Raw genomic sequence first — 12,980 nt, forward strand, 5'->3', positions numbered from 1 at the left:
ATATATGATATATATATATATATATATATATATATATATATATATATATCATTTTTTGTTGAATTTCAAGAGTTTGGTCTGCCTTAGATCTTGTGTATAAGTCTCATGTGTTAAAAGTTAATATTTTCCATTTAAAATGAGCCTAACACTCACGTTTCTTTCACAAAACTTAATTATACCCTCAAAAACGTTTACCCCCCTTTTTTTATACAAAACTTAACATCTCCTTTTATAGCTAACCATTAAAATTAGTTTTTGTTTTACAAAACTGCATAAATCCTCTGGCCTGCAGAACTATCCCTCTACTATTTTTGTTTGGTTTTAAAAGCATCCTCTAGAATTAGATGTTGATTCGTGAAACAGAATATAATATTCGTTAGTTCTAAAACTACTCACGGATCGCACTGACAGTTTATAGTAGCGTAGCCCCGCCATGCGACGCTAATTTAAATTCTTCTTCTTCTTCAAGTGGCATCTTCGTTCTGAAGGTTGGCGATCATCAGGGCTATACGTATTTTCGAAACTGCTGACCGAAAAAATTCGTTGTTGCTACAGCTATACCATTCCTGTAGATTCTTTAGCCAGGAGTTTCGTCTTCTTCCTATGGACCTTTTTTCTGCTATTTTCCCTTGCATAATTATTCGAAGCAGTTCATATCTTTCGCCTTTTGTAATGTGTCCCAAGTATTGCAGTTTTCGTTTTTTGATCGTAAATATGACTTCCTTTTCTTTATTCATTCTTCTTAAGACTTCGACATTTGTGACTCTCTCGGTCCATGATATTCTCAGGATTCTGCGATACATCCACAGTTCAAATGCCTCTAATTTTTTGGTATCAATCTTTTTCAACGTCCATGACTCCATTCCGTAGAACAGCACAGAAAGTACGTAACATCTCATCAGGCGAAGTTTCATTTCAAGGCTCAAATCTCTTCCGCAGAACACTCTCTTCATTTTAGTGAATATGGATCTGGCTTTTTCTATTCTTATTTTGATTTCTGCTGAGCTATCGTTATCTTCATTTATAAAAGTGCCTAAATATTTGTATTTGCTAATTCGATCGATAATTTCATTGTGTAAATATAAATTTTGGACATTTTGTGTTGATTTCGATATTACCATAAATTTAGTTTTTTTTATGTTCAAAGATAGTCCATATTCTTCGCTGCAGTCTGCTATCTTATTCACCAATGTCTGTAGCTCTTCAAGTGTTTCTGCGATAGTAACGGTGTCGTCGGCAAATCTCAGATTGTTTAATCTAACACCATTTATTTTAATACCTACGGATTGCTCAGAGCACCTACCTACGGATTGCACGCTTTATTTCAATTTCGTCAGTGGTATTATTCTGTACTCTCACTACTGCTTTCTAATTGTAGTACATATTTGCTATTAGTCGGATGTCTCGTTTATCTAAATTCTTTTCTGCCAGGAGTCTGATTAGGTGATCATGCCGCACTATATCAAAGGCCTTGTTGTAATCTATGAAACACATGAATACATCTTGATTTATGTCAAGACATCTTTGAGACATAAGCTAATTTATCGCTAGGATCTAAAAAAAGACGATCTATCAAAACAAGTGAGAGAGGGCGTTCAAAAATTATGAAGTACAACGATAGTGATCCTCATTTAGTGTTTCTAAAACAGAAGACCAGACCATGTGCCCATTATTCGAAAAATCTTCGTTGTGCTACGGTATCCTACGATGATATAAAAGTTAATCGACAAGCAGTCTACACGGCAGAGAGTAAAGGGAAACAAGATCTTGTTTTGATGAAATATATCTCTGCTTTCGAGCCCCAAAGAATAAGGGGAAGTGGTGCGAATGTCTCTGCACAAGAACGGTTTCTGTAAAAATTTTTCTTAATAGTCAGAAACAGAAAGGCATGATTCCTGTCTGTAAAAAGTTTTTTGCTTTCTCAATGGGTGTACCTGCCTCTCGACTACTGCAGATTGGAAAGGTCATCAATCAAGGTCTGCTGCAAAAAGAAAATAGAGGTGGTTATCGACGAAAAGCTTTTTTCAGAGCCTAAAAGGAAGCAGTCCGTCAATTTCTTGGTAAACTAAATTGTGTCGAATCTCATTATGGAAGAGGAAAAAGTAAGAGAGTTTACCTTTCAGCAGAGTTTAGTGTAAATAAGTTATATAAAATGTTTAAGGATGCTTATACTGCCGATTTGCACGTAAGCTAATTATGTTTTCACCGTATTTTGTAACCAATTTTAACATTGGATTTTCCTCTCCAGCTACAGACGCATGAGCTACGTGCACTCGTCTTAAATATCTTATTCAACAAAATGCTCGCGGCTCGGTTGAAAGAATTAGTCCAATGACTGAACTTTGTATTCACAAGCTAATGAAGGAAGTTCCATGATACTTACAGTTTTGTTTTTGATTTGCACCAAGTGCATCCACTCCCTAAAACTCCAATCGGCGATGCCTTTTATCGCCGACAAATTGCATTCTATGCATTTTGCTGTGTGCCTATTGACTCAAAGGCACCAACATTTTATACGTGGAATGAAACGCAGGGAAGCAGAGGAGCACACGAAATCGGATCTGCACGCCAAGATCTTTCGTCTTTTTCTGCAGTATCGTTGTTTTGTGATGGTTGCGCTAGCCAAAATAAAAATGCTCATATTGTTCATGTTTTGTGCCGTTGGCTTAAAAATTAGGCTCCAGAGAATGTAGAGAAAATTCATGTAACCTTTCCGACTCGTGGCCACAGTTTTCTTACATCTGATCGAGCTTTTGACCATGTGGAGAAGCGCTTGAAATTAACTGATACCATCATCTCGAGCGATGAGTATGCTTCTATTTACGAGGAGTTTGGCTCTGTACAGAAACTGGACATGACTGGGTGATATACGATATCAAAAGCCTTGAAATGATTTATCAAAAAATAAAAGAAATCAGCCAAACCAAACGTCTTATTATTAAGAAAATCAAATCAAGGGACCAGCATATTTCAACCAAAATAAAATGCTGCGTCAACTATAGGTTTGATAGTGGACTAACTTATTCCGTAACTGAAGAGAAAAAAAAATGATGTCCTTCATTTATTGCAAGCCCACTTTGGACAAAATTGGAAAGAGATACCTGATCTTCATTGGTATATTAATGGTCTTCAACACAAGGTTATCAGTGATCCAGATCCAGAAACACACAACTACCATGAGGGCGAGTGTGATTGCTTGGAGGATGAGCCAAAAAATGTTCACATCTAAATTTTTTGTACTCCTCATTTTTTTTTAGTTTTAGTAGGTACCGTTTAATATTTTTTATTTCTAAGATATTGTTAGTATGACAAAAGTTAATATCTCTCATATTTTTTTACAAAACACGATGTCTCCAACAGACACATGGCTATATTTTGTTAATGCAAATCAATAAAAATAATGTTAATTAACGTTTTATTTCTCTTAATCTAACCTCAATTGATTACGTTTTCGAAAAATTTCGAAAATTTTAGTACAACAGCTGCAGCACATTTTTACGTCTCCTGAAAATTTTTGAAAAGTGGATTTATGCAGTTTTGTAAAAAAGCTCCTCATTATATATATATATATATATATATATATATATATATATACATATATATATATATATACATATATATATATATATATATATATATATATATATATATAATGTATATTATAAAGCGAAAATGTATTTTGGTACCGTAAGTTTTTCATTGTTCCAAAAGTTTACAAAATTTTGCTTTAATTAAAATCCCCTTTATGGTGCTTACCTCTAATAAAAGTTTATATAGCAACTCCAGTTAACGTCTATCAAAGCTTTTTGTGTTTTTAACGAGTTGATTGATTTAGGTGTGGCATTTTCTTTACTAACAATCAATTCTCAAATAATGGAGTGGCAGTTTGGTTGGTCTAATACAAAGTTTGTTCACACCCATTCGTTGATGAGTAAACTGCTTATTATTTAATTATCGGTACAATTTAAAGTAGGTATCAGAAAGGTCTATCAATTTATGTATATATGTATATATATATATATATATATATATATATATATATATATATATATATATATATATATATATATGTGTGTGTGTGTGTATAAATTGATATGAGCAAAATCGATTTTGACCAAAAAATAATTTATAAATACGTAGGAATTATCAGGCAAAGTGATCTCTAATAAAAATCTTTTTTTTGTTCTAAGAAACTCAATATTTCACTATTTATTTGATAGCTTCATCAGGAGTACACTGTAAAACAATTTGAACATTACAAAAACTGGCGTACAAATATATTTAGAAATACACAGAAATTCAAAGATTTCACAAATAAAAATATTTATTAAGTAAATATATGTATATATCCGTACCTCAGAACAAAAGTGTATTAAGTCACAAAATATAAATTTTACAGGAGAGCGAAAATAAAAATTATTTTTACTGTTTTGTAACATTTTCCATTTAATACATTAAATTTTATTTAGCAAATTCTTTTAAATATGAATAATAATCATTGTTCTTTTTACCACTAAAAAAATTTTTTTTGAATACTACTGTTTTTGAAAAAAATGGACTTTACATATTTTTGCTCTGAAAAATAAATTTTTGACTGTGACTTAACATTAATTTTTCCCCCTATCTTGTGGCAAAATCTCCATTATGGAAAACATCATACCTATTTTACAAAATTAAGGAAAGATTTGGATATACAGAATTAAAAATACTATACGGAAGTGTTTGTAACAAAACCATTAATACGAGCAAGTAAAAAAAACTAAAAAAAAGTTTAATTAAAAAACAGAAATGGTCGTAAAGTAACTGTATTTTTATTAAGTAAAAAATTTAACAATAACTTTTGAAGTACGTAACAAAATAATAATTAAAAACTAAACAAATGCAGGGCTACTTCCGCTAATTATCAGTAATCTGAATTGTGTCTTTATGTACTAGAGTCTGAAAAAAGTAGTGAAACCTCGCTGGAACCCACTTTAGCAGCTTTTGAAGATCATTGAATTTTTTAGTACTTATCGGATTTAAGGTATCTCTCAAGGAAACCAGAGAATCTTCTAAAGATTGATGATTTCTTCTACCAACTCTTCGGTTAAAGTCTACACTCTGAAATTCCAAATCGAAGTCTGTTTTAAAGTACAGAATCCCAGGATTTTCTTGTCTGAATTGCATACATACTGCTTGTGAAATTAAAAATTTTTTGTTGTTCTCAGTTTTCTTTTTATTTTGAAATGATGAATCGCAAGAATTGTACAGTTTATTAAAGTCTTTAAAATTAGACGTTGTCATTTCATACACTTTGAAATCTTTGTTTTTTCCGGAAATTCTAGCCAACTGTAACCAATCCCATGGAGTAATAATTTGAAAATTAGGACATTTTTTAGCTTCTCGTTCTATAACTGAAAGTATACTGTCCACCTCCATGTGCGTATGCCCTCGCAAAAGAAATTTGTGAGTTATTTCTTTTATATGTGAATATCTCGAAAGTAGATAAAAGTAGCACATAATCATTTGTATGTTCCGGTTTTGGGATGGGCAGTTATCGGTCCAAATAACAACCGAAGTTGTGCTTTGAGGTAATGAATGAATGTATTGGACCAAGCATGAGGCCATTTCGTTTCCACCTCGGCCAGCAATTGATTCATCCCACATTAGACAGTTCGCCTATTTTTCCGTTAAATCATAAATTGTATAATTAAAACACCAGAGTTTTAGACTGTAAAAACTTTGAGAGTTAGTTAGCTTTGGGCAAGGAAGACATTTTTGTAAATCTATCATTAAAACTTTTTGTCCAGTGTTATTGATGGACATCTCCTTGTCTATCTGTTTCAATTTGTACCGTTTATCGGCCTCTAACAAATTAGCGTTATACTGCACTTGTAATGTTTCTCGCTCAGCTTCAGATTTTGACTGTCTTAGATTGATTAGAAATTCATCACATTTATCACAAGTATCTTTCGAAGGAACAGCGAACGATAAATTAAATTCTGTATTAAAAATGTGATTGTAAAGCCAAAGTTGTTTTTCAAATCACACTCTTCCTTAAACATCCTAAACATTGTAGAAATATTTAAGTGACCTCCTAAATATTTTTTCGCCGTCCTTCTTCGACTATAATGTGATTCTTCACATGGGTAGGCCATTATATGCTCACGAATCCTGTCCTTTACCTCATTCTTTACTTTATTTATAGATGGCTGCTTTCCTCTTTTGTCACATTCTACAACTCCACTTGTTTGCATTTTTTCAAGTGCACATCTAACAAAAGATTGAGAAATATCTAGAGTACGCAAAAAGAACTTACTGCAAACTTGAAACCTCTTTCCTTCAATGGTAAAAAAATATTTCCAGTTACAATGGCGTTTTCCAGCTCGAGCACCTGTTCGTTCTCTTTTTCTTTTGATACACATTTTTTCAAGACAAGAACATAAAAACTATCTTTTTTGATCTATGGCTGTCTCGTGATTTCAAAATTGTCGGTGAATTTGTGCTCTCTAAGGACCTAAGATGTTTTCATTGCATTTTAAACGGCAGTTTCTACAAGGCTCTCGAACCTTCCTTTCCTTTATAGTCTTTTTAGTTTTGGAAGATTTATATCGTTGGCCTGCCATCCTCTTCTTTTTTCGTTCGTTTCGTTGCCACTTACTTTCGTTCCTTAAACGTTTCTTACCTTTGCTTTGATGATCGGCTACCATGACCTCTTTTTCATTTTCATCTTCACCCTCATTTGTGATTTCAAAATCATTGTCAGTACTCGAATTAATGCTAGGAACAAATGAACTACCCGAATATTCAAATGGATCTTCCTCGTCTTGGTGTATGGTACTTGTAGATGAATTGAGCTCCAGTGGTGGTTGCTTAATTTCGTTAATAAGCAAGCTGCTACTTAAAGAAGGTATGTCTTTAGGTACATCTGAAACAACAGCAGCTGCATTTAGCTGCATTTCAGTTGTATCCTCCTGCAGGTTAACAAAGTTGTAAGATATATCTAACAAAGACGGTGATCTGATCCTCATCCGAATTCTGACTCTCAAGGTAGTCTAAAACAATAAAAAAAAAGATGTACAGGCAAAAAAGAGAAATACATTGACAAAAGCTTTGAGATTTATTTCTTTTACTTTTCTAAAACAATAATATCAGCTATTATAAGTGACTCCGTATCTTATATAACAAGAACAAAATAATTCATCCTTTTTTTATTTTAAATTCATTAGGTATAACTTTTCTATTAAATGGCGTACGAATGTTAAAGATCGTCACCGTAAATTCAAAACATTTGTCTTTATAATGTAGTTAAACTTATTATTTATCATTAGAAATACTTACGTTTACTAGAAATATTTTCCACTGATGAGGATTCATTATTCACGTTTTGTTTACCGCTCAGCGCAAGCTGAAGAATTCTGTGGGCTCTATCTTCCATTTTTGGCTATCTCGTTTAATTTAACATGCACGACTTAAACAAAAAATATAACACCGGGTTTAAAAGCGAAGAGAACATGCGCTTCAATACACTGCAAATAGCGAACTGAACAAACGCACGTATTGTACTATGTAATTCACACCTCAACAAGCACAGACTTGTCAAATTTTAAAAGATTGTGGACTTAATGCTTTGTCTGAATTACATTATGTGGGACATAATACTTTTTGTTGGACATAATATGGTTTTGCCCTGGGAAATGTACACACCACTTTGGATCTAATACATTTGAAATGCAGAAGATACTGTTTTGCTCTAAGCGCAATGTGGACTTAATACTGTTCATAAAAGGTTATTTTGGCCAATTTCAGTCGAAACAGCGAATAAGAAGCACCATTGAATAGAGCGGAAAATTTTAATCCCAGTGAGCCAAAAAAGTAGAAAACTGAAATTTTGGACTTACAGTTTGGAATACAGTTTTGCTCTGAGGTACGGATATATATATATATATATATATATATATATATATATATATATATATATATGTATATATATATGTATATATATATATGTATATATATATATATATATATATATATATATATATATATATATATATATATTGGATCATATTCAAACATTAAGGGAAGTAATGAGCAGAACAAAAGAATATGATCTACCACTGGCGCTAGCATTCATAGACTTCGAGAAAGCATTTGACTCTGTATACCCAAGAGCAGTCATAGAAGCTCTTGTCGACCAAGGAGTAGATAAACCATATGTCGAAACGCTAGCAAATATATACAAAGAGGCCACAGCTAGAGTAAGCATATATGAAAATACCCCAGAATTTCCCACTCAGAAAGGAGTCCGACAAGGAGACACCATATCCCCTAAGCTCTTTACTGCAACCTTAGAAAATATCTTCCGGAAATTAGACTGGAACAACCAAGGTCTATGTATAGATGGAGAATACCTAAACCATCTTAGATTCGCTGATGACATCATTCTAATTGCTAGAAGTCCTGAAGAATTACAACTGCAAATTAATGACCTTAATACAGCCAGCAATGAGGTAGGCATAAAAATGAACCTAGCAAAGACTAAAATAATGTGCAATGATCTGATCGCCAACGTGGAAATAAAAATTAATGAAACCTCGCTAGAAGTAGTAGATGAATACATATACCTGGGACAGCTCATACATAAATCGGGATCACTACTTCCGGAAATCAACAGACGAATAAAACAAGCGTGGTCAGCATTCGGACGAAATTCCATAGTCTTCAAGTCCAAAATGCCACTATACCTCAAGAAGAGAGTATTTGATCAATGCATATTACCCGTCTTGACATATGGATGTGAAACTTGGATATTAAAGAGAGAAATAACGTCGAAACTCCAAGTAACTCAAAGAGCAATGGAAAGATGTATGCTAGGGATAACAAAAAAGGAACGTAAAAGAATTGAATGGATACGGAGGCAAACCCAGGTGACTGATGTAATCCAAAGAATAAAATCCCTGAAATGGCAATGGGCAGGACATATGGCAAGAAGAACAGATAACAGATGGACCACTAGAACAACTATGTGGTACCCCAGGAACGCTAAGAGACCAAAGAGGCGCCCAAATCTCAGATGGGATTATGATATTAGAAAATTAACAGGAACAACGTGGTCTCGAATAGCACAAGATAGAAAAATATGGGAGCAAATGAGCGCAAATTATTAGAACAACATATAACTAAGACATCGTCGAATAATAATAAGAACATAGAATAACATTGAAATAAGGGAGGCTGCACCGTAATTGGAAACGGTTGATAAAGCTGCACATGATGATGATGATGATATGTATATATATATATATATATATATATATATATATATATGTATATATATATATATATATATATATATATATATATATATATATATATATATATATATGTATATATATATATATATATATATATATATATATATATATATATAAATATATAACTGTTTTGGATGGGTTGGAGTAAATAAAAGGACTATTGGTTAACTATTTTTTTAATCTTGAGCTTTCAATTGTGTTTACAATTATTATCAAGAGCTAAAAAAGACAAAATATCTTACAAGGTTGAACTAAAAAGAAAAAACAATTTTTGTTAACTTACCAAATAAAAATTAGTTTAGTAAGTAAAAATTACTGCTAATACATCTTCAAAATATTTAATATAAAAATGTTTTAATCTAATAAATGTTTCTCCGAAAATTTTTATAATTTTGAATTATAAATTTTACTTAGATAATTTATAATTATATTCTTTCTTTATGATTTATATATAAAATTTGTAAAATGTCATATTTAATTCTCCATATATCTGTTACATTTTTTCAGACATCTGTCAACGGTGAATAAATCTTCTTCTTTTTGTTACTAAACAAAAAAGAATGTTTAAACAAAATTTTACAATATAATTGTCAAAAATAAAAATTTTATGTTGGCATTTATGACATTGAGGCTTATTTGTAATTGGTTGCTATTTTAACTTATTTATAAATTCAATTATTTTTGTATTAATAAAAAAAAATGTTTTCAAAATTATAAAAATTTTCGGAGAAACATTTATTAGATTAAAACATTTTTATATTAAATATTTTGAAGATGTATTAGCAGTAATTTTTACTTACTAAACTAATTTTTATTTGGTAGGTTAACAAAAATTGTTTTTTCTTTTTAGTTCAACCTTGTAAGATATTTTGTCTTTTTTAGCTCTTGATAATAATTGTAAACACAATTGAAAGCTCGAGATTAAAAAAATAGTTAACCAATAGCCCTTTTATTGACTCCAACCCATCCAAAACAGTTATATATTTGTTCCAAACGAGTCACCAGTACTTCTTTTTTCTTATTCTTATATATATATATATATATATATATATATATATATATATATATATATATATATATATATATATATAGGTAAATGTTAAACAAAATTGATATAATTATTTAACAAATTCTAATGTTTATATATAAAATTTTCAATATGTAAAAAATTTATATTTATTGCATTTATCTTCGGCAATATTTTTATACGCGTTCGAAACATACTGTACACATAAACCTAATCTCTGCTCATAAACAGTAGGGAGAGTGGAGTAGATATAGCTTTGTCGAGTATATATTTCCCAACGATCTTTCCAAAAGTTTTTATTGGTGGTCGGTTATAAAAAGCGTGATTCATTTCTCCAGATGGATAGATACGACGCAGTTTTGCGACGTCATTTCAAATGGGATCGTATCTCCATTCTCAATAACGGGCTTTTAACCGAAAGTGTTTTTCCATTTTGTAATCGAACTGAAACTGAAGTTAATTTTTTTTTGTCCCAGGTGTAAAATACACGGTATCTCCCGGGTCCTTTCAAAATAATATATTCGGTAAACTGCATTGTTTGTTCTAAAAAAATAATTACACCTGTTTGTTGCATGGATTTTACAAAACCCGTTGATAATTAAAAAATCGCATACTCCCAACGGTTTACGAACATACACCAGAAAAAGTTTCCGATAGGTAATTTCAGAAATATCAGTACATCAATGGAAATATTTTTATGTTACAAAATTTAATTTTTTGAAACAAAAACGAAAAATGCTTGTGCGTCAGTTGACCATCATTTAAAAACTGAACATCATTTCGACTTTTCAAATGTTAGGATTTTACAACAAGTAAGTAGTTATAAAAGAAACACTGTTGTTAGGAATGTGTCACATTAATAAATAAAAAGATACAATAAATTACAAAGCAGACACTGGATAATTAAGCAATATCTGCTGTATTATTCTATATATTTTAAATTAATTTGTCTGGTCGTACAACAAAATTTTAATGTAGATTTTTGACGTATGTAAAAATATCTAATTTTTATTTTTTTTATTTAAAGAAACAAAGTCGCATTCACCCAAAGATTATTAGCGACATTCCGGTAACATTTGTAATAATATTAAATTTAACATTTGTAACAATCAATCATTGTAACAATTAATTACAATTTGTGAACAATTGAACATTAGTAACAATTAATTAAGTTAAGTTTTGTGTAACATATTTAGACATTTTAAGTAACCTAATAAATTGTTCGGAACTAAACTTTTGTTGAGGAGTGCTTTCAGGTTATTTGGCAAATTGTAAGACTGTCTTTGATTTGCATATTTAGGACAGTCTATCAAGAAGTGCTTTATACTGTCTACTGTATTGCATGTTTCGCATTTTGGAGGTTCACTATTTGAGAAGAGATAGGCATGAGTATACCTACAGTGTCCAAGTCGTAGACGTGTAATAATAGTTTGGCATCTTCTAATTCTGGCTGTGGACTTCTACGAAAAAATATCACTTTTGATGGTTCTGAGTTTCGGACTAGAGTCATTCCACTCCCGATTCCACGCACTTAACACCTTACTTTTAAAATAGACTTTTAGATCGCCTGCGATACTCCGACACTCTGTTTCTGATACGTCACTGGTGATAGCGTTACGCGCACTAGTATCTGATTCTTCATTCCCTTCTATGCCTATATGAGATGGTATCCATAGGAAGTGGACTCGTCTGAAATTTTCTTGAGCTTTTATTAATTCAGCCCTGATAATTTTCTCAATGGGGTGTTTAGGGTATACATTTTGCATAGCTTTGACTGCGCTGAGAGAGTCAGAAAGGACTAGACAACAAGGGATGTTTTTAATATTTATTTGCTTGATGGCTTTGAGCAAACCAAATAGTTCTGCAGTATAGATGCTGGAATTTAGAGGAAGTTTAAATTAAAAAGTGTCATTTGGGGTTACCACTACTACTCAAATGCCAAGTTCACCTTTGGATGTATCTGTATAAATTTTAATCCACTCATTGTATTGTTGATCTAGGATTGAATTTAGTTTAACTTTAAAAATAATAGGACTAGTTTCATGTTTATTATATATACTTAACGCTGTAATGACTTTGGACTGTTCGATAGTCCAAGGTAGATAGTTATTGGTATTCGTTTGAAATACTGTTGGGAATTGAATGTTCAGTCTGGAGCTGTATAATCGGATTCTCTCGTTTCGGATAAGGTTTGGGGCACGGGGCTTGTTATTGTAATAATTAATATATTTGTTATTAAAAGTATTACAGGAGAGGGGTTTTTTATATTTGAGGCTATAGATGTAGCATGCGCTAGAGCTAAGTATATTCTTCGGTTATTTAGAGGTGGTTCGCCGGCTTCGCTAGGTATGCTTTCGGAGGGAGTTGTCCGGAAGACTCCGAATGCAATTCTAATACCAGCGTTGTGTATGCTGTCAAGTTTTTTAAGTAGTGTTTTTGAAGCAGATGCATATGCAATTGATCCATTATCTAATTTAGATCTAATTAGTGTTTTATATATTCTTAACAGAGTTTCCTGATCTGATCCCCAATTTCGGTTTGCCAATGTTCTCATTAGATTCAGTCTTTTATGACATTTTAAAATTGTTTGTTTTATATGTTCTTGCCAAGTAAGTTGTTGATCAAACCACATACCTAAGAACTTTGCCGTTGGTTTA

The 12,980-nt window shown here is 31.7% G+C and overlaps 1 protein-coding gene across 1 annotated transcript in view; it reads right to left on the reverse strand.

Moving 5' to 3' along the window:
• LOC140451602 (uncharacterized) overlaps nucleotides 1–12,980 on the reverse strand; it is a 29,303-nt gene that overhangs the window by 15,077 nt on the left and 1,246 nt on the right. Inside the window, exon 2 of the mRNA XM_072545449.1 lies at nucleotides 6,641–7,034. Within this exon, the coding sequence (XP_072401550.1) occupies nucleotides 6,641–7,034 (394 nt within the window). The remainder of the gene's footprint in view (nucleotides 1–6,640; nucleotides 7,035–12,980) is intronic.

This window comes from Diabrotica undecimpunctata, chromosome 10, assembly GCF_040954645.1.
Source record: "Diabrotica undecimpunctata isolate CICGRU chromosome 10, icDiaUnde3, whole genome shotgun sequence".
NCBI lineage: Eukaryota > Metazoa > Arthropoda > Insecta > Coleoptera > Chrysomelidae > Diabrotica > Diabrotica undecimpunctata.